Source organism: Cajanus cajan, chromosome 7 (genome assembly GCF_000230855.2).
Source record: "Cajanus cajan strain Asha chromosome 7, NIPB_CcT2T_4, whole genome shotgun sequence".
Classification (NCBI taxonomy): domain Eukaryota; kingdom Viridiplantae; phylum Streptophyta; class Magnoliopsida; order Fabales; family Fabaceae; genus Cajanus; species Cajanus cajan.
Genome location: NC_138523.1, coordinates 33275569 through 33302120, shown reverse-complemented (window position 1 = coordinate 33302120; position 26552 = coordinate 33275569). Strand labels below are relative to the sequence as shown.

Here is a 26552-nt window from a genome sequence, read left to right as displayed (position 1 = left end):
TCGTTCAGGATTTATAATTTTATTATACAACCATGGCCTCCCTAATAACATATGGCATGTCTCCATGGGGGCAATATCACAAAGAACTTCATCTTCATATGTTCCAATAGAGAATTTAATCATTGCTTGTCCATTTGTAGTGGGCAGACATAATTTCTCAACCGCCCTGCTGCTCACGACATTTCTGAAATTAAATTCATCTACTGCAACCAAGAATAGAGAGTCGTCAACCAAACATCTTGTATAGTAAATTTCCATTTCCATTCCAAACCCAGAGCCGAAGCTCTGATACCAAATGATATGAACCCAGAGGGATGGATTCGTTTTACGGATCTATCTAGGTTGGAAAGCTCATAATTAAGAAATTAAAAGAAAAAAATATGGATTGAGGTAAGAAATGGAAGAACAACGCCACAATCCCTAAAGATTGATAAGTTGAGGAAGATTCGCCACTTTGAATTAGGAAATTCAAGGATAAGAATCAAAAGTAGTTCCTAAGAACCTAGAGAGAGAAAATCCTCTCAATTGGAAAAATATCCAAATTCTGAATAATTCATTTTCTCCCCAAACTTTTACAAATGGTTCCTATTTATAAGCTTAGATGGGCAAGATGACATAAATTCCCACTAACACTTAATATTGACTCTTCACTAGCCCACTAACTAAGCAATAAATTCCCACTAGCATTTATTTCCCCTTAGCAACCTAAAAGGCAAGGCAACCTATCATATTTATTTAATAAAATAAAATAAAACGAAAATTACATTAAAAATAAGATAATGAACTTATTAATTATTCAGTCCCAAACTACTTAAATTCCTAGTCCATTATTGCTTCTTCTTGATTCACATCATTAAGGAAAGTCATGAGGGAGGTCTCATGGGCCATTTTAGGGTTGATAAAACCCTAAGCCTTTTGAAATCTAAATTTTATTGGCCACACATGAGATTGGATGTTCAAAGGCATTGCTCCAAGTGTATCACTTGCCTACAAGCAAAATCAAGAGTAATGCCTCATGGACTCTACACCCCTCTTCTTATAGCTAGTTCCCCTTGGTTGACATTAGTATGGACTTTGTGCTTGGTCTCCCAAGGACCCAAAGGGGGTTTGATTCTATCTTTGTGGTTGTGGATTGTAGACACCCAAATTCGTCCGGGGGCATACAAACAAGGAAATGCACTTCTATTATCAAGAAAAAAAGCTCTCGAAGCATGGAAATGACAAGACATGACATCAAAAAGCCTAAAGGCCAAATAAGTTGGTTTAAGTAGCCTAGAACGGGTTGTTCTAAAACTGGAACGGGCGTTCCAAGTTACAAAAAGGGTCTAAAACCCTAGTTTGGAACAGGTCGTTCCAAAAATGGAACGGGCCGTTCCAAGTCCCTAAAAAGGGCTCAAACCTAAGTCTGGAACAGGTCGTTCCTAAAATGGAACGGGCCGTTCCAAGTTTCAAAAATGGCTTAAAACCTTGGTTTGGAACGGCCCGTTCCAGCATAGGCATTTATGTGTGAAACTCAACTCTGGAACGGGCCGTTCTGATTTCAGAACGGGCCATTCTAGGAGGAGAAATGAACACATAACGTACAGATCCAGAACGGGACGTTCCGAATCTGGAACGAGCCATTCTGGCAACTTTTTGATGTCTATAAATAGACAACTTGGGCACAGTTCTCAAGGGCCTCAAAAATTTCGTCCAAGACTCCTTAGAGCTCAAAATTTTTCTCTCTCTCTCTCTTCTATTGTATTTCTTGAGTTTTGTGAGGTATATTGTAGTGTGAAAGGTTGCCGCAAAGCACCTAAAATATTCATAGTTGAAGATCTAATAAAGCTTTCTACGAGGTATTACTCATCAATCTCTTGTTCTATCTTTCTCTTCTTTTATTTCATATATTGCTATAATAAATGCAATTATGTAGATATCTTAGGGTTCTTCGTGTAATTTAATTTTCATGTAAATAATCATTAATAAAGGGGATTAAATATTTAAACTATTAATTCTTATTACGTTATCTTCATCTTAGGGTACAGATTTAGGGCGTTGTAGGGGTGCTTAATACCTTCCCTACATGTAACCGACCCCCGAACCCAATTCTGGTTATCAAGGCCATTATTGGACTTTTAAAAACCTTTTATTTTTCCAATGTTTTGAGTAAAACATTGGTGGCGACTCGATGAACCTATTTTCAAAACCATTGATTAAGGATTATTCTGACGTCCGGGCATTCCTTAATTGAAGAGATTTTCAAAAGGATGTCTAAACCATAGGTCCCGAGATCGAAAATTTTCGGGTTACGACAGATGGCGACTTCACTGGGGAAGTTTTAAGAGGGTCAGACCCATATAAATGATGAAGTTAATAAAATAAGAATAATAATTTAAATATCTTCCCCTTTAATTTGTTTGTTTTATTTGTGTGGCTTTAATATCTATTTGTCTGTTTAAATTCTGCACTTGTTTGAATAAAAATTGTACACAAACCTTTGCACACAACAGTTCCCCCTACACCCGGGGGCATAAGGGTATTAAACATTGGGAGTGGTTGACGTACGACCGGCCCAAGTTTGGCCTTGGAACCTGCGAGCCTTGTCGAAAATCACACTCAAGGTGATAACCGGTTACTCTAGCCCGAAATACTGCGACAGACCTTAGAGTTTGCCAGGTGACGGCGACAAAGATACTGGGTCCCTAAAATGGGGCCACCTTGGGGGCCTTGAGACTAGTGAGATTAGAATTGTCCTATACAACGCACTTTTCTTACAAGGACCACAGACCAAGGATTTTGAATGTGACTATCCGCGAGTGTACATTTGTTTGAGCATATGCATGTTGCATTGGTTGTGTTCTCTTTTTGTTCATTTCAAATAGAAAGTAATTATAGACAAACAAACAGATATCAATAAAAAAAAATAACACTCTTCTCTATACCCTAGCTCTAAAGCATCATATAGGATAGTTTGTTTCAGAAAAAAAAAAACAAAAAAATATAGCAAAAATCATGCATCATAACCTATAGAAAAATAATAAAAAAATGATAAAATTTAGGTAGAAAATAAATATCATGAATCTCTTAGGATAGTACATTAGCATGCATCCATTAGAGACGGAAGACACATATAATAGTATCCAAAGAATGTTCTCAAAATAAAAATCAATGAAAATGATATTCATTGAATTTCTTAAGTGTCTTTGCATCATATTTTACGTTTCATATAGATAACATGCCTTCCTTGTAAATAATAAATAAGAATAAAAAGGGAAACTTAATTTGTGCATGTTAATCGGATAATGGAAATTACTGTAATCAAATGCGAACCTGACACATCAAATCGAGGAACACTTATCAGTAATTGGGGGCATCACACGCCCAAATCGACTATTCAAACATCGAGACTTTCCCATGTGGAAACGACAATTTCCGGGATAGGAGGAATGATCAAGAATGGATGAATCCTTGCTTCTAGGGAATTACAAGACAAAACCCAATTGAAGAATAAAGACATTGCATGATGAGGACCTACTAGGATGAAAACCCATAAAGGGCGTCCTAGGAAAAAATTAGGGTAAAGAAAAAAGAATCAAAATCCCAATAGGATACGTCTTATGCAAAAGTTAGGGATATATAAAAATAAGAAATATCTATATGAGTTGAAACCAAAAGGTGGCTCGAGTATTCTCTTCGAAAGCAAGAATTCATAAAGGTTTCACTCCAAGTTCAAAACACCAACGTCCAAGTAAGTGGAACAGTTTTTTTGAAATTATCAAATGATCCATGACTCTCTAGGGGGCAACCTTCTATCTCTTTGTGTATGAATCACGAACTCGGGGCACGCCCGGGCCTTCGAGCTTTGTTAAAGGGGCACATGTAAATTGAAAGTACTGTTTTAAATGCCATAACACTCTTTCGTTTTTCTTCTCCCTCTAAATATTCACTCTAGGCCTAATCCATCAACCCTTAACAAACAAAATGTATTTGCGACAAAGATGTTACTCAATAATAGCATGGAAAGGATAATAAAGGAACAGTCAGGAATTCAAACATGACTAGGGTTTAATAAAAATAAAGACATCTCATACCTCACAAGCACTGCAAAAAATGAAGGCCTGGCAGGAAACCCACTAAGGGGGCTGCACAAAAGTTAGGGCAAGATCTGCTAGGCAACCCACAAGTAAAAATGGTTAACCTAGGCAAAAGAAAAGATCAAAAGAAAAATGTCCACTAGGGAACACATCACAAGTGACCTAGGAAAAAGTTAGGACGTTAAAGCAACAACCTGAGTTGAAAACCGATAGGTGGCTCAGAGGAATCATCCAATCAGAGTACGACCCCGAGTCATCACTCCACTTTCCAAAAAAAGCTAAAACACAATGATAACTTCTTTGTAGAAAATATGCTTTGTTTAATAGCCATACACACTAAAACCCACCTTGGCCAGCCATTCTTCTAAAAACCCCTTTTGAAAAAAAAATCCCTTCTAATAAACCTTTTGCGAAAAAATACAAACAACCCCTTTCTTCTTTTCTCTTGACCCTTATGGCATTAAAATGGTATCGAAAAGATACACGAAAAATGCACAGTGAATACTCACAGAGGGAAGGCCGAGACGTCCCCGAAAGGATTTTGAAGACGCTTGACTATACATCGACTAGATAATCAAGGAGCCACTGAAACCTTGAATTCAAAAGAACATATCCAGGCGATAATCACAAACGGCATGGATAAAAAGGAATCGTCAACATTAACCTTAACACGCACAGGTTCATTTCCCAAAATTAAAAAAAATTGAATTGCATGTTTAGGACTAAACACATGAGCATAAACTGCATCGCATGCATATGAGGTAGGGGCATATGGAAGGGCGTTAAACAAAAAAATGGAATAAATAAAAGAATCATTCCTATCTTGCATTTTCATTGCATACATGCATTCTACTTGCTATGGGTCAGAAGGAGTCATCAGGACAAAGCACACGTAAAAGCAAAATAGCCGAGCATGAGCCAAAGTGGTGTCAAGCGGCAACCCCAAGTAATTCTATGTGCCCACTAAGCAAAGACATATCAACAGTGGAATAAAATGGAATCGACCAAATAAGCAAGTCTATAAGCATGAAGAGGCCACCATGCCTTACTTCTCAACCAAATGATGGATGATCCAAGAAGATGCCAAGACTAGGAATTGTTTCCTCACCAAGAGTGGCTTCCAAAATAATACTCATTAATAAAGATTCAGCAAATAACATCATCATGGGATGGGATCTCTCCAAAAATGATGACAACACAAGATAAAACAGAAAAAGGCAAGCTTCGTAAATGTTGAAAAAGCCGAAGCATTTAGAAAAATAGCAGAAAAAGGTAAGCTTCAAACATGAAAGAGCCGAAGCAAAACAAAAATGAAATTAAGAAAAAACTCTATCACAAGCACACGCATGGAGATGCATCTCAATACTCACATGGCAGGGGCAACACTAGAATCCTTGTCACCCATCAACTCCTCTGCCCACCAGCACAAGGGCACCACCTACCAGCAATCCTCGTCTTCATCAAACGTCCTCGCCAAAGAAAAGGGGGCAATCAAATCACAATATCAACAACCAGCGTGGAGAGGCCAACATAATAATACTCACCATCAGCAGCCAGCCTGGAGAGGCAAGCATAATAATACTCACCATCAACAAACCAGCCTGGAGAGGCCGCATAACTATACTCACCATCAGCAGGCGACCTGGAGAGGCCGAAACAACAATACTCACAACATCAACAGGCAGCCTGGAGAAGTTGGCACAACAATACTCACAACATCAGCAGATAGCCTAGAGAGGCCGACACAACAATACTCACAACATCAGTAGGCGGCTTGAAGAGGCCAGCATAATAATACTCAACATCAACAAGCAGCCTGGAGAGGTTGGAACAACAATACTCACAACATCAGCAGTCGACCTAGAGAGGCCGGCACAAAAATACTCACAACATCAACAGGCGTCTTGGAGAGGCTGGCACAACAATACTCACAACATTAGCAAGCGGCCTGGAGAGGCCGGAACAACAATACTCACAACATCAGCAGGTGGCCTGGAGAGGCCGGCACAACAATACTCAAAACATCAGCAGGTGGCTTGGAGAGGCCGGCACAACAATACTCACAACATCAGCAGGTAGCCTAGAGAGGCCAGCACAATAATACTCACCATTAACAATTGGCCTCGAGAGGTCGGCACAACAATACTCACAATATTAACAACTGGCCTAGATAGGCCGACACAACAATACTCACAACATCAGTAGGCAGCCTAGAGAGGCCGACACAACAATACTCACAACATCAGCAACCAGCCTAGAGAGGCCGGCACAACAATACTCACTAATTGGCCTGGAGAGGCCGACACAACCATACTCAAAACTTCAACAACTGGCCTGGAAAGGCCGACATAATAATACTCCCTTTTCAATAAGTTATGAATAAAAGAACACACTATCACAAGAGAAACAATGGAGCATCTACTTGAAGACTGAAGATCAAGTGTACAATTTGTCAGCCTTGTTACCTAATAGAGTACGCAACTAACACTCAACTGCTCTAAAGGACGAGGATACGAGCAAATACACCTATCCAAGGGAAACAAACATAGAAGTGCCAACATCAAAGAGACGAAGAGAAGACCCGGACAAAATGTCTACATCTTTACTTGCCTTTGGAAAAGCAAAACATAGCTATTCCAAAGGACAAGTAAAGAGGGCAGTTTTAGACACCCAATTTCGTCCAGGGGCATACAAACAAGGAAATGGACTTCTACTATCAAGAAAAGAAGCTCCCGAAGCATGGAAACGAAAAGACATGACATCAGAAAGCCTAAAGCCCAAATAAGTTGGTTTTAGTAGCCCGGAACGGGCTGTTCCAAAACTAGAACGCGTCGTTCCAAGTTGCAAAAAGGGCTTAAAACCCTAGTTTGGAACGGGCCGTTCCAAAACTGGAACGGGCCATTCCAAGTCCCTAAAAAAGGCTAAAACCTAAGTCTGGAACGGGTCGTTCCTAAACTGGAATGGGTCGTTCCAAGTTTCAAAAATGGCCTAAAACCTTGGTTTGGAACGAGCTGTTCCAGCATAGGCATTTATGTGTTAAACTCAAAACTCTGGAACGGGCCGTTCTGGTTTCAGAACGGGCCGTTCCAGGAGGCAAAATGAACACATAACGTACAGATCTAGAACGGGTCGTTTCGAATTTGGAACGGGCCGTTCTGGCAAATTTCTGATGCCTATAAATAGACAGCTTGGGCACAGTTCTCAGGGGTCTCAAAAATTTTGTCCAAGACTCCTTAGAGCTCAAAATTTCTCTCTCTCTCTCCTATTGTATTTCTTGAGTTTTGTGAGGCATATTGTAGTGTGAAAGGTTGCCGCAAAGCACCTAAAATCTTCATAGTTGAAGATCTAATAAAGCTTGCTATGAGGTATTACTCATCAATCTCTTGTTCTATCTTTCTCTTCTTTTATTTCATATATTGCTATAATAAATGCATTTATGTAGATATCTTAGGGTTCATCGTGTAATTTAATTTTCATGTAAATAATCATTAATAAAGGGGATTAAATATTTAAACTATTAATTCTTATTACGTTATCTTCATCATAGGGTACCGATTTAGGGCGTTGTAGGAGTGCTTAATACCTTCCCTACACGTAACCGACCCCCGAACCCAATTCTGGTTATCAAGGCCATTATTGGACTTTTAAAAACCTTTTCTTTTTCCAATGTTTTGGGTAAAACATTGGTGACGACTCCATGAACCTATTTTCAAAACCATTGATTAAGGATTAGTCTGGCATCCGGACATTCCTTAATTGATGGGATTTTCAAAAGGATGTCTAAACCATAGGTTGCGAGATCGAAAATTTTCAGGTTGCGGCATGGATCATTTTAGCAAAATGGATCATTTTATACCATGCCACAAAGTAGATGATGCTAGCTATATTGCTAAACTTTTCTTCAAAGAGGTGGTTCGTTTGTATGAGTTACCCAAGACTATTGTGTCTGATAGGGATGCTAAGTTCCTTAGTCACTTTTGGAAAATTCTTTGGGAAAAACTAGGAACAAAGCTTTTCTATTCCACTACTTGCCACCCACAAATCGATGGGCAAACCGAAGTAGTGAATAGGTCCTTATCCACATTGTTGAGGGTCATTTTAAAAGGAACAAGAAAACTTGGGATGATTGCCTCTCTTGCATAGAGTTTGCCTATAATCGAGTAGTCCACAAGAATACTAACCTTTCTCCTTTTGAGGTTGTATATGGCTTTAATCCCCTTACCCCTCTTGACTTGATTCCACTCCCTAATACTACTTCCTTGTACCACAAAGAAGGAGTATCGAGGCCTGAATTTATAAGAAAATACCATGAAAAAGTCAAGAGCCAAATTGAAAAACAAACCGAAAAGTATTCCAAGTACAACAACAAAGGGAAGAAAAAGGTAACCTTTGAAATTGGGGATTGGGTTTGGCTTCGCTTGAGGAAGGATAGATTCCCTACTCAAAGGAAGTCCAAACTAAACCCTAGGGGGACTGGCCCTTTTCAAGTTCTCAAAAGGATTAATGACAATGCATACATTCTAGACCTTCCCTCTGATTATGGAGTTAGTTCCTCTTTTAACGTTTGTGATCTTACACCTTTTGTAGGGACTAATGACATGGATGAGGATGACGATTTGAGGTCAAATCCTTCTCAAGAAGGAGGGGATGATGGAGGACCATCCTTGAAGCATCATATAGGGCCTATCACAAGGTCCATGGCTAGGAGAGTAGAGGAAGATGAAGAACACACCACACCAAAGGCCATGATCATCATGTGTGTGGAATTTGAGCCATCTCCTTAATTTGTTGCTTTCTTTTCCCATTTTGCCCTTGTATTTTGGGGTACATTAGATATTAGGATTTTATTTTTGTATTTTTATTTAGCCTTTGTATTATGGGGCAAAATTAGTCTTAGGATTTATTTTAGGACTTAAGCCTTATATTTAAGGTCAAAAGTCCATTTCTTTCTTTTTTTTGACCTAAGGGTACTTTAGTCTTTTAGGAGGGATAAGAGTCATTTCATTTGGGATGCATTTAGGGTTCATTTGAACTCCAAAATTTTGGCCAAAATTTTGGCCAAATTCTCCCAAGAAACCCTAGATGCCTTTCTCTCCCTATAAATACTCTAGGTAACCCACCTTGTAGCCACTTTAGAAATTAATGATATTGAGTGAGCCTTGTGCCTCTTTATTCCTTCCTTAGTCCCCTAGGAACTCCATGGCCCCCTATCCTCTCCTCTCTTCCTTTGAGTGAGCTTGGGTCTTCCTTGGTTGGCCTTCATCATCATAAGTGAAGTGAGCTAGCCTAAAGGAGCTACACCACCAAACACCTTCCCTTCCTCCCCTCCATTTTGTGCGTCAACCTTCACCTACCTAAACACCATCTCCACCACTTCCATACCCTTGAAGAGATCACCCTTCATGTCATCTCAACCTTGGAAAAGAGAAGGAATCAACCACTAACGCTCATGGAGAAGTTGGTTCCATCACTCATGCAATTAACTTCAATCTTCAAAATGTTTTATAAATAGGGTTTTCCCACCAAAATTACAGGCAATCCAAAATCATGCAATTACGTGTCAAACTCAAAAATTACAATCATATATATACAATTGACATCAATTAAAACATACAAGAAGAAATAGAGAAGATAAAGGCACATTTGAGAAAACCCCTCACACACAAGACATACAACAGTGACAATAAAGAAAGGATTGAGTACCAATTTCACTTAATGAAGGAAGTGAATCTCTGAGACATTCTCCTACAAGCTTTTATTCTCCTTCCTGTTCTTTAGTGTGTATGCATAATATGGAAAATGATAAGCATAAAAATAAAAGAACTATCATAATTCTTTTTTTAAAAAACTTAACTCACACTTAACCCTTTAATAAAAATACTTTAGCCATATTTTTCTTTTTCTTTCCCTCAAATATTAAAACTTATAAATAATATATCAAATAAACATATTTCTCCCAACCCAAATAATTATAACAAAATACAATAATTAATAATTAAAAAATAAACAGTATATAAAATAAATATATTTCTCCCAATACAATTATAATTAAAAAAATATAATTATAATAAAATGCATATTATTCTCCAAATACTTATTATAACAAAATATCATAAAAATACATATTTCTTTAATGAAATATTATAAAAAAACAATTTTTGCAAATATTTATTATTTAATTAAAAATACTCATAGTTATTAAAAGTCTCTAAAATATTTTATAAAATATTTAATTAATTAAAATAATTATAACAAAATATCTCCAATAAATATAAAAATAAATAATAATTAAATAATTACATTAGTATAAAATTTTTAGTGTTACAAATATTGTTAATTTATTTTTTGAAAAATGAAATTTGAGTATTCAACTTTTATGCATCAAAACAAAAATCATATCACTTTCTTTTCCTTTACTTGTGTGGGATGGTAAATTCAATCTAAGTTAATTTAGTGGTCAAATCCATCCATCAATTAGACTGATCCTTTAATTTACTTGCAAATCCTCTTTGTAATTAGTTGGTCTTTGGCAGACTTTGGTTTTTGCTCTTAATTGTAGTGTATTTTAGGGTTGCTATTGTGTTTTTTTTTTTTTTTACCAATTTCAGTTCTTGTTGATGAGGAAATTAACGTGTGTTTGGTTAAATGGATAAGTTGTGTAATGATAAAAGGTATTTTGCCATATAGTTATGAATAAGTTATATTCTTTTTTAAGTCTATGAATATCGTTTATGTAATGTTCCAAAAATTGATAATAAGAACTATTCTATACTCGTGGATCGTACTTATGTTTGATGATCTGTCTTGCTTAATCATATAAGTTGTCATTTTTCTTATAATGTTAATTATTGATATTTATTGTGCGGTAGGAGCATTATTTAGGGTGCTAGTCTATGCGTCAACATTTTTTTCTTCCCTTTTCTGATTATAGCCTTTGCTTTATTATTACTTTGTATAGTTTCAATATTTTGTTGGGAAATTGGTTTGAACCGTAGACTATGATTTTTGTGTCCTTGATCTAATATGAAAGGATTTTGTATTTGATTGATGGTTTCTGTTAGATTAGGTCATCTATGTGAACTCTCACTTTGATTGGTTAGAGTTATGAATACCATTATAAAAGTTGTGTTAAACACCTTAGGTATCTAGGTTAAGTGGTTCTTGGTTCTTATGTAATACTTGTCACAACTAAGTTCAATAGCCAACTTCATTCAAAAAATAATCCAATCCAGCATGTGCAAAGATGGAACACAAATTTCTAGTGTCAAGATATATTTTTGAACTATTTGTATAATTGATGTTACAATCCACAAGTATTAAATGAAAAATCGGTGTGGAATAAAGTTTTTGATAGGGGAAGTGCTTAAGAAACTCATTCCATATAAATATTATAACATGCATTTATCTAATAAAATACAATTAATAACAAAAGTTACAAATTGAATCTATAACCAACCAGTCACAACAAATAAAGAAAATTAACCTAAATCAAATGCACAATTAGAATTAAATGTTTGTTTGATAAGATCCTGAATCTGGATCCTCTCCTGCAATATTCTCTCTTCAGCCTCTCTCCTGCAATATTAATAACCATTGGATATATCTAATGGTTCAAATTTAATCTTATAATTAATGTAAATTCTTAAATGATTTTTATAAGATTAAATTTGAGCCATTAGATATATTCAATGGTTATTAATGTTGCAGGAGAGAGGCTGGAGAGAGAATATTGCAGGAGAGGATCCAAATTCTAGGATCCTTAGAGGCCAAAATGGAATTATATATTATAAATAATACGCAATCTTCTCCTTTTAATAATTTGATTATAACCTATATTTTTAGTGGTATTCTCTTATTATTCACCGTGGACAACACTTGTCTATATATAGAAGTAAACATGGGTGAGTTCTATTTTGTCGAACCATTTTTGGAAGCCTTGGTTTTGCTTCTTTAGGGTAGGTGATACAAGTAAGAAACTATATAGTTGTTTAATGAATTAATGGCTGATTTGTGTCACACCCATTCTACCCCAATATATATATAAAATAATATAAAGAAATATTACTCCAACAAGGGTAAAATGGTTCACGTCTTCAAAAGAAAATACATTTCCAATATCTGATCAATTTATTTAAAATAAAGTTTAGAAAAAAAAATAAGTTCGTAAATAATTTCAAAGGAAATGTAAAAATTCTAACATATACGATAAAAATTAAAGTCCTAGAAGACCCTTATCTCGATGTCACACTATCAGAGCACTCCCATGACTCAATTATTGACACCTTGAATGTCACTCATGTCCATATCTTCCTAACCTAAAAACAACCACAAACATATGTCAAGAAAAGAAGATATTTATATAGAAAGCACATCATGAAATTCAAAAAAATAATCTCAAGCAATAGAATCCATAAACACAACATTCATCATTCAAACATGTTCAATACCATTTTTCAAATTCACATATTTCATCATCTCATCACAATCCATATATGTAAAAATATAAACAAATTACACATATACACCGTGTCACACATCTAGCGATGTATCACATACATGCCCTTGTTGTCGCATCACACGCCCAACATCATGTATGCACACAAGTGTGCCAGTGCATTCCATTACTGGCATTGATATCATGTATACGACTGTACCGACACATCACACATCTAGTACCGTATCCCGCATACAACCATGCCCAGAATAACACATAAATAGCACCGTATCACGTTCACGTGCACGCCCTTACGGTCCAGTGTCACGCATACAATTGTGCTCAATCATCACATTATAGTTCACAATTCAATTCCACATCACATGCACAACCAACATTTCCATAATAAGTCATACACATATTGTGTACAACCTCTTCATACATATCAATCTTTAATTCACAATTAATTTACATTCCATCCAGCACACACCATTTATACCTCTTCATACAATAGTCATTACCGAACATCATACGATTCACAACCATCGTAAAAATCCATCAATATAATATCATATTTCATAATCCTACACCAAACTCATTCAATCATATCATAAGTATTATAAAGCATCACTAAGAAATCATAACTTATCACAAACATGCCAAAAAAAGGGTCCCAAAATGTCAAAAACACAAACTAAAATAGAATACTCGTGTCGGGTACCGTAAATCCTGATAGCTTAACCTCTACTCACTATTTTGACCATAACTTGAGTTATACACATCCTTTTTGAGTGATTCCAAAGCCATTAGAAAGATAACACCCAAAGATGCAACTTTGTGAAGAACACGAAGCCTAAAAATGTTGTTAAGGTCACCTTTCATGGCTCACAACACAAAACTAAATATTTCACACACTACAATGGAGACTGAACTTATAACTTGCATAACTCAATCAATTCTTAATATCTTTACATAATTATAGAGTCTAAATTATAGCTCCAAGTGTCTACTTTCTAACCCAACAAACGAAAATTGATTTGGTTAATCACAGAGAAAGATATTACAAAAATACTAAGGTACATTCATAAATAAAATCTTCCAATTACTCATTAATTCATATAACTAAGGGTGCTCACCAATCTTTAAGAATTTTAACTTACAAAGCACATCCCAATAAATCCAATTATCATCTAGATAATCAATTTTACCAAATAATATAACAACCACATTTATAAATCAATATAAAACCTGATTGAATCATCAATTTTATAGAATACACAACCCCCAATTTTTCCAAAACCTAACTCAGAGACACTTTTCTACAATTTCATTCTCTCTCCCAAATTATCATTTTTGCAATTTACATATTCCTAATCCTCAATACATGCAAAATTTAATGGGTCTTCAATTCCTCAAACAAAAATAATTATAAATTACCCATAATCCTACAAGATTCCTCCTCTACCCAATTCTCTCATGTGACTTTGCTTACAAATAATCTATTTTCCCCCATATCTGGTTGTGTAAATCCAAATAACTTTGATGTAGGGGAATTTTTTCCTGATCTCTTCTTGGATACTCCTTCTTAGAGCTCTTTATTTCTCCTCTGTTTCTTTCCTTACCCTTCAGAATGCAAATAAGGCATATATGGTTAGCTTTGCCTAACCTCTTTCTTATAATAATCTACTGGATTGAGTCAATCCAACCCATCTTCCTTCTCCTCCGACCTGTTTCTCTTTATCCCAAAATAATTAAATAAAATAAATACATATACAATATAAAATATTTTTCTTCTATAATAATAATAATATATTTCTGATCCAAAATATAATAATATAATTTTAATATTAAAACATCCTGTAAAATCAATCTTTTAGATTTTAAAATAAAATATATAATTTATCATATACTATATAATAATAATAATATTTTGGAAAACGAGGTGTTACAATTTGAATTTATGATTAATGTTACACAAATTTGGACACAAAGTAATACATTTGGTTAAAATGAGAAGTTGTCTTGGTTTATTTAATTATTAGTTTATTCTATATAATTTATCAACTTTACTTTTTAAGTCTTTATAATTAAAAATATTCCATTTTAGTATCTATACATACTATTTTTGTTTCTTTTTAGTTTCAATAATTTCATAAAATTTATCCTTTAGTCTTTACAAAAATTAACAATGAAAACTAAAATGAAACAAAAATGACATGTATATACTAAAATAAAATATTTTTAACTATAGAGACTAAAAACTAAAATATCATGTTTAAAATATGTTAAGAGAGGATTGCAATTTTTAATATAAGGGAGAACAAGGTAATATTTATATCTCAAATGAGGAAAATGTAATTTACACTTATTAATGAAAAGAATCTAAGAAAATTAGAAAACTGACGAATCCTCTTGCTAAGAAAATCAAACTAAAGTGGCAGCTAAACCTAAAAGGGCACCCAATCCATCTAAAATCTACAAAATAAAATCCTTCAAATTTTCAAAAACATGAAGCACGGTGAGCCAAGTAAAACCATTCGATCCCCAAGCCTCAAAGAAGCTATAGTATAGAGAGTCGTAGATCCTTAAAGTGTCGGGTATTCAAAGAAAAAACATAAAAATAAAAATAATAAAAACTGCAATACCAAAGAATTTTGTATTCACCGGAAAAAAAAAATTCAAGGGATAATGAAGATTATAAATCTCATTCATTAACTAATCGAAAAATGTTTGACCAAACCACACCAAATTTTCTGCAGTGCTCTTTTTAAGGTGTGGTATTTGTACTTTGCATTTCATCGAAAATTTATTCGCAAAAATTACAAGATTTATATGCTTCTCCGCTTTATTTATCTCCGTGCTTTTCTTTTTTAAGAGGAGAAGTCCATTAGGCTATTTTCCTTTGTGTTATGAATAAAATGAAAAGGTAAAGAATTGCACATAAACCAAAGACATTAAGAAAACAGAAAAGGAGCCAGAAATAACCACAAAACTTAGTGTAATACCTGAAAGTGTACAAGTACCCAAAAAATATGCAAGTTAGGTAGGATTTTTGTACGTCATTCCTATATAGTTGTCTATACAAAGTCATCCTAATTAATTTGAAAATAATGGATAGTATATGCATCCATAATACAAGAACTGAACACATATGACATGGAATTCCAAAGCAAACAAATAAAGGGGGGTAGTGAGTCCCTAAACACATTAATGCAATTTCTTTTTGACAAACCACATAAATGCAAATCATGTTCAACATGTGACCTCAGAAGAATTCCCTATCTATGTATAGAATATTCAGGTACTGTGTGATCTAGTCTTGTTTGTTATCCCTAGTCTCCGGCTGTTCCCTATTCTTGGACTTTGCAGGGGCAACCTTTGAAGGGCTTGAACGCTCGGATTGTGAGAACTTAATCAAGATGTGCATGAGCAGAGTCACAACTCCCAAACCACATGCTGAAAATGCAACACCCTTCCAGGAGGATAGTAGTGAGGACCATTGGAGGAACTTTACGGCCGCCACGACAACCACACAAGCCCAAGATATGACAACCTGTTCCCACAATGAAATTGAGTCTTGACTAGGCAAAAAATAATGCTACTAGTACTATATGCAATAGGGTACAACAAAAGAGAATAGCTGATAAGATAGAGCAGTGCTAGTGACACTATCTCTAACACTCCTTTTTATTGGCTGAAAATTACAGGAAATCACAAATTTTGTGGAGCCCAAATCTCTTTTAATGAGTCTTTCTCCTAATATAGCGTAGGATACACTAGTATTTGTGATTTTCATCCAATAATAAAGATAGTGTTAGCAAGAGAGTGTTAGAGTGGGTGTCACTGCCATTTCTCTAGGAGATATGCAAGGTTAGACCTATTGAGAGAAAGTATCTCACCACAAGAGACTTTATGGGTCGACCAGTATCCTGCAGCTCTTGATCACTAAATGTGTCCTCAGCTATATGTTTATCAATCAATGCATCCTGGCGTGCCGGAGGAATAAGGAGAGAAAAAAGAGAAAAATTGTATAAACAACAAACTACAACAATTAGAAGCTACAAAATATACCAGAACATTCTAGCAAATAGAGACAGTGAGAGATTTGCAAAATTATTTATAGTCAGCAATTATATAAACTTGGACAACTATTTTTTTTTTTTTTTTGGAGTAACCATAACATTGATACCAAATATCTACTGTTAGAAGTAGTGACTAATCTCCATCGAATACCAGGATCTTACACAAAGTAAGTATTGTTCTCCCAACATAATATATTTCATACCCAAAATCAAGATTCGAATCCTAGACAATTGCTTAAAGGAACAAGCTGCTACCACTTGTGTCAATCAATGTTGCTAAAATCTTGGACAACTAATGCACAGAAAGCTACATGGTTATTTTAACAGTTAAATTCAATTAACACACCTTAGCCATAAATATATCTCGACACCATTGAGCAACAGCGTCATCTTCTTCTGGTAAATCCTTCATCAAATGCCGCTTAATATGCACATGCACCTGGGGTAAAATTAGTAAATTTTAATTAAACAAGACATTTTACAAAGAAGAAAACGTCTCAGATTATGAAATAAGTATAAGGAAACCTCTTGATGAACAAAACCAAACTAAAGCAGAATATAATAACAAAGTCATTTATATCAGTTGGTCCCCACTTCCGAGGTCATAGCAAACTATGAATCCTTAAAAGCTTTGCTATTCTTCAAAGTAAAACTAAAAACATATGCACCAAATTGCTCAGGTATATATAGAAAATTATGGATCCTTGAAAAGATCTGCTTTTCTTCAAAATAAAAGCAATAATTACCAAATTGCTAAGTCATTTCTTCTTTTTTTTTCCCCTCTAACAAACAACAGTGCCTCCAATTCCTCAGCAACACCATGGGTTGCCATAAAAAAAGAAGCCTATTCCAAATCTCCAAGATAACAAAGCTAACTTAAATAAGATGATCAGGTATCCCATAACGGTGGCAAAACAACAACCAAGCGTTATCATACTAAGTGAAATTGGCTACATGGATCAATAAACATCAGGGGGCTCTACCAAAAAGGCGTTTTAATACTTTCTTCTAAAGATCCCTTTAAACTTTTTACACTCCTTTTAATCAGACAATGTTCTATTTGATTCACTTTTCTTACTTTAATCTTCATTGGCCTTCTCCGATGGACAAACTAAAAGCCTAAGGGAAAAAAGAAAATGAAGTCTTATATTCCATACATGCTTAGAAAAATATGTTCAGGAAATAGCATACAATTTGGGGAAGGAAAACAAATCAATTCTATCCCACAGAAAGAGACTCCAAATCTTATTGTGTTCTTTTCATGGCTTCCATTTTTCCAAAGCATACAGATTGAGCATAAGGGTATCATAAATCAATAATCATTAAGCAGTAAATGCACTCCTGCATCCTAATTACTATTTTTAGTCACATAGCACATTAAAATTAATTTCTGTGGTTAAAATCCCATGCACATTAATTACTTGTAGGAGAAGAATGAAAACACTGAAATTAGAAGAAGCTTAACGAAAGGGATAGTCAATCAAATCACAAACTTGCAATTGGTTGACACAGAAAGAGTACATTTGCATTCTGTACATGATGTGATCAGAGAAAGAGTGGAGATTATAGATGCAGGTTTTTTTTTTTTTTGTTCTTTCTAAATCTCAATTTTGATTGGCTCACCACTGAAGATTTCCCTCTGAAGAGTCTCAGCATTGTAGGGGCAGGTGAAGTCTTGGGAATTGCCACTGTTACATCATAAATGGCAGGAACAAATGAGCGCATATGGTTTACTGCTGAAACAAAACCCTGAAAGCAACATAATTGAGTAAATATTTAAACAACAGAAGAAAAAAAAAATAAAACCTAATATAATGCTTGGCACTGCATATTAGGTCTGTAACACTGAATTTGCAATGTAAATTTAGAAGAATAAAGCCAAAACATGAAAGTAAAATATACAGATAAAGTCAATATCTATTTTGAAATCACATTAAAATAAAGTGAACTTACTGTACCAGATAGCTTACACTATTTCAACACTTATTAGAATAAATGATTTTATGATAAAAAAAGGGTGAGAGTATAGCTACGAGGAGGATGTGATATCTTCCCAAACAGAAAAACCAAATACATGAGAGAACATGAAAAACTCAGGAAAGGGCCAAACACCAAACGAATGAACACAACCATATCCATAACAAGGCAGAGACATTGGCAAGATTGCATACTTTTCCAACAAAATACACCAAAGGAAAGCAAGAACTAAATTTCAAATTCAGTTGCATCTAAGGATACAGGTACTTTGTTATTTCATAGATGATATTTTCAGATATAATTTGGTATCTTTAATGAAAAAATGTTCAGAGTTTTTCATCATTTTTTGAAACTTTCACAACAAAATTCAAAACCCAATTTAGAAAAAATAGTTGTATTAACTATTAAGTGTAATGATAATACACAACAATACTTTTGTGCATTTTTTAATTCTTTTATGACCTCGGATGGCATGATTTATTTGTCCAATTGTCCCCACACTACAACAAATGGCAAAGCCAAAAGAAGCTAATGTAATATTATTGACACAGCCCATGTGCTATACCTTAAAAACTTTGGGGGCAGTGCTGTTCTCAGCAATGGCTACTTGATCTTTTATTTTAAATAATAAAATACCGTACTCCATCCTGTTTCCTACAAATTCTCTTTACATTGTTTCCCCTCGTGTTTTTGGTTCTACCTATGTTGTTCATGATCTATCTCCAGGTCTTCATAAGTTATCAGCCTAGGATATCTGTGTTATTCCCTTCCAAAACATTGCTTTTAAATGTTGCAAATGCTGACTTTCTTTGAGGACTCTCCATACTTCACCTCACTAGTAAGTAGTAAAGCTCAACACTGTCTCTTTGCTTTTACCAATTCCCTACCTTGATATGTCTGTCTCTGCTACAATTTCAGATTGATTCAAACCTCCCTTGGACCAATTAATACTCTTATGCACTCAAATGTTAAATTTACAACTAATGAGTTGTATACCTGGGTAGGTATCAAAGACTAGTGGAAAAACTATTTTTCTCACCATGACTAGACCCAAGGTTGTCAAACTCGAGCCTACGCAAACTCGTGGAGCTCCCCGTAGACTCGACTCGTAGACTCGTAAGAGTCTACCTAATATTAAAAGATATTAAAATAGCACAATCAGCAGAGCACCTATAAATCGGAACAGAAGGGATGCAAAAAGTTCAAATAAAATAGCATAAACACAATAGCAATAATAGCATGGTTGAAGGAGTAAAAACAGAGGAAATGAAGCACCTTTCCAGCGAGTGTTTTCTCAACTTGACAAAGGTGAATGAACAGTGTTGGACGATGATGGAGGAGGCCCATGGGCCAAGGGCCCAACTACTAGAGCTATGGCAAAGAGGATCCAAGAGGAGTGGGCCCAAGTTCAAGGAAAGCCCATCACATTGTTTAGTTGGGCTTTGTCTCAAGCCCAAGTAGATTAGGAGTAGTGTAGGGTTGGGCCTTAGAACCTTGTATTTCTTTTAGGCCTTGTATTTCCAGCCATTTAGATTAGGAGTTTTCATTTGATGGTCATTTGAATTTAGGGTTATTTAGGTTGCATGTGTATTTGCATTAGAATGTAATTAGTTTTACATTTGGTATGCATTTCGGCCATGTGCAACACATGCACATGGTGTGACTGATATGCAACTCAAATGGAAGCTTAATTACATTCCAAATGAGGTGCACATGGTGTGATCCGGGTTTAGGCTCCAAAATTTGAATTTTGAATTCAAATTTTGGGCGCCTAAGGTTAAGTAAACCATACCATGGTTTCACTTAACCTTAGGCTAACCCATGGTCCCTTTAACCTAATTATTTCCTATAAATTCAAGGTGGCCGAGAATTGTACTACTTTTGGATGATATACATGAGATTTCTCCTCTTAGAACTCTCTCCCTCCGAAAGTCACCTTATCCTATCTCTACCTACTTGAGCTCCTCTCTTTGTAGAGCTAGGATATCTTACCTTCTTCCGGACTTAGCTAGAGCAAGCCTAGGTCACATTGGTGCTTCTTAGAGTCATCTTCCTTGACATCTTTCCAAGGAATCCGAGAAGCATTGAAGGAATACTTGAGGATTCACAAGTGGAACCTCATCAGATGAGTAGGAAAACGTGTGGACGAACAACTCGTCGAAAACTACAGGGACAACACCAGAAGTTGCAAGGATGGCGCTGGACGGATAGAACAAAGTCAGACAATGTCATGGGAGCTCGAACAAAGGCAGATCGAAGAACACAAAGGGAGGGAGAGTGTGGTTTTCATGAGCAGAAAGTGAGAGGTTTAAGAAAATAGAGAGGAGACTAGAAACCCTCTCTAAAACGATGTCGTTTTGGGCATTTAGGGAGCAAAAATTGATCTGAAGCTGACTAGCAGACTCGCCCATAGACTTGCGATTTTGAGCAATTCTATCCAAGTCCAGCCGAGTCTACACGAGTACCAGAAAATGATTCCAGAAGCGAGTTAACCAGTTTTCCTACCCTAGACTAGTAAACTCGTACGATTCTACAAGTTAACTCACTAGTTTGACAACCATGACTAGACCGAACATATCATTTGTTCTTAGTCTGGTGAGCTGTGAGACAGTTTCTTAATTTTCCCTGTGACCATCATAAGGATGAGGGAATTCGTATCCTGAAATATAATAAAGGTTTTCTAGGAAAGGGGCTAATTTAAAAAATATGGGTCAAATAGACATGTTGCATATATAGAGAAAAACTAGGCAAGCTCCACTTGTGATATATGATCAACTTCTAGGTCTTGTGATCAGATTGGAGGCAATACCTTTTCATTGAAAAACAAGCAAAATTTGTTGCTAAATCAAATGCAAAAGTAGTTTATCAAGCTATGGCTCTTAATATGTGTGAACTTGTATGGTTGAAGAAACAACTTCAAGAATTGAAATTTTGCGTAATAGGACCTATGGAGCTCATTTGTGATAATTGGGCAATCCTCTCACCTTATAAATCGGTTTTATGGGATTAAGTTAGGCCATAAGATCAAATTCTAAGATAATATCAAAATCTATCCTAAATCTATTGTTAGGCCACCTGCAATTGCCACACTCTAGGTTGGGAGTCAAAGGTGTGAGGGGGAGTGTTGGAAAGTCACTTTAATTGCAGTCCCCTAGCCTACCTTAGTTGCAGCTTCTTTGGAGGTTTCCTTAATTGCAGCTTCAAAGGTAGTGGTTTAGTCCTGCATCGATTAGAGATATGGCTTAACTAAAGTTCATGCAATTCTCACCTTACAAACCAAATTTATAAGGTTAAGTTAGCCCTCAGACCAAATTCTAAGACTTATATTCTTTCATCCTCACTTATAATTAGAGATATCAAAGTTTCTGTAAATAGCTTTTATCAATCCCTGAATCCCAGCAGTTAAGTGATTTGGTTATTGTATTGTAAATATAAATCAAAGGGCTAAAAGGATTACTCTCAGGTATTTTCACAAATTGTATCTAACTATAGTATAAAATCAGCTCCTTGTGGGAAGGAAAATAAATGGGTGACAGTCCAAAACCCTCCCTATTCAATTTATGAACATGCTAGTGTTCCCCGAATATGGAAGATTTTGGAGGATCTTAAATTTTAACCATCCAAACAAGGGGAAGAAATCTGGATATGTAACCCCTTTATTCTTTTTCCTTCTCTTCCCCTTCGTTCTTTGTTGATTCCTTCTATTCACCCCATAAACCCGCAAACATACCCTAGTCAAACAATGGAAAGAAAAGCAAGGGAAGGAAAAAAGACAACCAAAAGAGAGAAGAGAATATTCATATTCCACCTTAGTTCTTGGAATCAGAACATTTCTAGGAATAGGCAATCCAGCTGAGGCTGCATATTCCTGAGCAGCTAATAGTTTGGCCTGTGTAAAGCGAGTTCCTTCTACAAAGAGAGCCAACCAAAAGGGAAGAGGGAAATCCCTCAGTTGCTGTAGGCCTGACTGCACATGCAATATATCAAGTTTCGAATGAGATTCACAAATAATAAAACAGCTTATGCACATTAATATGACATGTAAGAAAATGAATCTCTTATTAGTAAACAGCACATATATGAATTATATTTGAGTAACCCATACCTTTAATGTGCTTTCATCCTTGGCCCAACTTCTCTCTAGGAAAAGATATTCAGAAAACCACATTGACCAACCAATGACCTGCATATTGGAACTTAGCCCATAGATCAACATTGACATTAAATGATAAAGTGGTCAGTGAAGCCCCAGAAAAATCCAAGAAAATCAGGTTCAAAAGCTTCCATGTCTAATCAGGTTCAGGCCTTAAGCAGACATCTATCATGTGATAAACCAAAGCAGCCAACAGAACATCCTATTAATTATCAAGATAAAGATACAATACATCCCCGCATTTCAAAATTCATACTCCAATATCAAATCATATTATTGCTATTACCACTGATCAAAACATTAAAACAAGATGATTGGAAAACAAGTGCCATTCCATCTTTTCATTTCAAAATAACAAGTTCTAACAAAACATACCGGTAGAAATTTTGATGATTTCTTCATCACAGCAAGAGTGCTACCAAGGCAACCTGAACGCTGAAGAATAATAATGTTCAAAAATCAATCAGTAGTTGAAGCAAAAACCAGATGAGTCACAGACACAATTTCAAATCTAATAATATCATATGGCTAAAATATGGTTTTAGACTCCCTCAAATTTAGGATCAATTTGATTTTAGTCTCTCAAATTTAAAACTGATTCTTTTAGTCCTTTTGATTTTAAAAATAATTGTTTCAATCCCTTTACTCAAATGTCATTCGTCAATCTGTCAAATCATACTCATCTATTATTGAATCTATAACATAAAATTCACCTACTAGTATTTTTGCTAGTGAAAATATCACATTAAACTCAAGTAATATTGCCTAACTGACTTAAACTGTCACGGTTAGTTATGTTACTAGTGGTCTTGAGGGACTAAAAAGTATTTTTTTTTTTAAATTATAAGACTAAAATAATCAATTTTAAATTTGAGGAGCCAAATACAAATTTACCCTAAATTTTACGAAGTAAAAATATATTTAGGCCATATCATATTTATGATGAAATAGACAAATATATAATTAGGCCCCACATGTGTGTCCCAGTATGATAATATCGAAGTTCACAATAGCAAATGAAATAATAACTCATGCTAATACATAAATACATGAATTCTGTGTTAATTTTCTTGCATTAAATATGTGAAAGAGGTCATACTAAATAATACAATAATCACCTGAGCTAAAACCCATCCAACAAGCCAATCAATATCACTTCTGTGATTGGATATGACAAGAGCATGCTCTTTGCCTGGAAATTATAGACAGAATCAGAATTCAGATGATCTATATTGAGATAAATGTAGGCCCTATAAAACTCCCTTTTTCTTTTCTAAAACATAAGCACACGTGCACAACACAAGAAGAAAGAGATTAAAGAGAGGAGGAACCTAGCAACAAATGCATAGTACAAAGACTTACCCATCGATCGAAAGGTATTATGATCTGTGAATACTTGGACCTGAAACCAGAAAGTTCCAAATAAAAGATTTGCTTACTCAAAATAAGAACAATTAAATTGCAGTAAAGTTCATATATGATGCCTTTCAAATAATATTTTTTCTTCTTAGATAACATAAGTTTTAAGATAAGAACAGAAGACAGGATTATCAAAAGCATTAAACAACAAAAGAGATGGCTAACAATTAGAATTTCCCTAGAATTCCTAAAGTCATGGCTAACAACCAACTAATCAACCGCCTAAGCAATTAGTATCTGTTAAAGGAAGGTGGCTACAAAAGGAGCTAATCAGGAAATAATCCAAAAGTCCTGATCTATCCAATTGCCCTTGAGTCGCACAACTAAAGAAAATGGTTATCGTCTTTGATTAATACTACTTTAAACCAAAGAAATCTAAGCTATCATATATTTCATTTCACATGGAAAAATTCCATTTTGGAAGCACAACTGAACCTTTTAGTTTAAAAGAAAAAATTTCTATCAAAAAGAGAAAAGAATGGATCTTTGTGACAATTTGGTTGGTAGATCATGGCTAGCAAGTAGCAAATAGCAATATTCAGTTTCCCTAAATCTCTACTTCTTAAATAGCTTTGAGGCTAAGGGAAGTAGAAGAAGAACAAGAAAATTTATCACAAAAGGAGGGGTAAAGTAAGCAACAAATTAGAAAGTTATCAAATCTTCATAATCCTCTCTCTAGTTTCCCCGCATATGGACCCTACTGACACTGCAAGATCACCCCTCCATTTTAAGGCCAAAATCCCTTACATGAGCAATCGATCACAGTCTAGACGCGCAACAACACTGTTAAATATTCAATAATTTCAAGCCCTTGAGCAACGTAGGAACAAGTAACTATAACCCAAAAAGTCCACGATCTCTAATTCCAGCCCTTGTTGCAGCTTCACAATCATAGAAAACTAGCATCTATATTATGTTCCCTTGCTCACTTATATCCCTCACATAAAAAAAATAAACACCTGATACATGAGCATCATTTCAGTTGAAAGACCACATCATACAAGTCAAGCATCAACTTTCACACTTTCCCAAACATCACGACCAGGTTCATTCCCCAATTAAACAACCTTGACTCAAACCCTCAGCTATAACTGTAATTTCCCTCACACAAATAACCAAAAAAATATTAACACATGTAGTTCAGTACTTGTGGTCCTTAACTAAAAGTAAAGATTTGATCCTTGACTTGGACATAGAATCACGATTGGAAATACCACTTTACTCTTACAGAAGCTGGTCTAATAGGAAGAAGTTATACCTACATACTAAATCCAAAAAAAATAAAATAAAAAAAACTCACACAAATGCCTATTTTTTCAAATATTATTTCAAGAAATAGGCAAGAAACAACTCAGCAATCCAAAGCCACGTCACGTCATCTAGCAAAGCAATATTCAAAGTGTGCAAAAGAATTAAACAAGACTTTGTTCCATGAACCACAAATCAACAACGTTAATAAAGACAAGAGAAATTAAACCTTAACACCAGCCCACCAATCAATAATCCACACGAGTTCCAACCACAGCAGCTCCGCTACCACCCTGTTCATCCTTCTGTACATACTCTTCGACACTGGCCGCACAACCACGTAGCATATCGCCTGAGAGCAACACACCACAAAACACAAATCATCATCAATCAATTAACCGATCAACAACCCGAAGTGAGCGAAGAACACCGTCTCCATGAATCTAAATCTAGAACAACAACCGAAACCAAAACATGGAAAACGAAAGGTTTCGTCGTGATGCGAGAAAGAGAAAGCGAAAGGGATCGGTTCGTGGAGAATTTATTTGGAAAGAGAGGAAGTAACAATGAGACCTGAATGAGATTAACGATGAGGCCCGAAGAGAAGAAGAGAAGGCCCAATGGGACGACGACAGCTGCAGTCATAGCCAGCGGATTCCCCAAATTCGTGGTGTCAATGAAATTGAGGTTGCTGTGTGTGTCGATCTTGTTGCTCCTTGCTCTTCTATGTGCTTACGCTGTTGCTGTTGCTGTTGCTGATGCTGATGCTATTGCTACCAAGTGTGCGTGCGTCGTATTCTCTCGTGCTAATCCCTTCTGCGTTCTCGGGGGAATAAATGATGTTTCATTCCATATTTTATTTTTATGTTTATTTTAAATGAAATTATAATTTTAATGTGTAAAATTACATAAATGTTTAATATTTATTTAACAATTTTTTTTACACTTTTCATTTGAGAAATGTTAGTTACGCATACTCTAACTATTTTCATTAATTGGATTAAAGTAGTTTGTGCTTTTATGTATTTTATTTAAATAAAAATAAAAGGAAAAAAACTAATTTAATACATGTGTTGTAAGTATAATAAAAGAGATTTCACATGGTAAAAATTTTGTGTTTGATTTTATTTAAAGGATAGTTGCAGTTAGGGATGAGAATAGGT

The 26552-nt window shown here is 35.3% G+C and overlaps 1 protein-coding gene across 1 annotated transcript; it reads right to left on the bottom strand.

Annotated features, from left to right (window-relative positions):
- Positions 1 to 15491: 15491 nt before the first annotated feature.
- On the bottom strand, positions 15492 to 26218 carry LOC109790679 (1-acyl-sn-glycerol-3-phosphate acyltransferase 2). Its single transcript, XM_020349876.3, has 11 exons — positions 25963 to 26218; positions 25619 to 25741; positions 24085 to 24124; positions 23841 to 23914; positions 23098 to 23157; positions 22675 to 22752; positions 22378 to 22536; positions 18216 to 18341; positions 16939 to 17031; positions 16410 to 16496; positions 15492 to 16063 (listed from the first exon to the last, which is right to left on the bottom strand). Exons 1-11 carry the CDS (start codon positions 26032 to 26034, stop codon positions 15824 to 15826), a joined length of 1152 nt encoding a protein of 383 aa, XP_020205465.1. The 5' UTR covers positions 26035 to 26218; the 3' UTR covers positions 15492 to 15823.
- Positions 26219 to 26552: the final 334 nt, after the last annotated feature.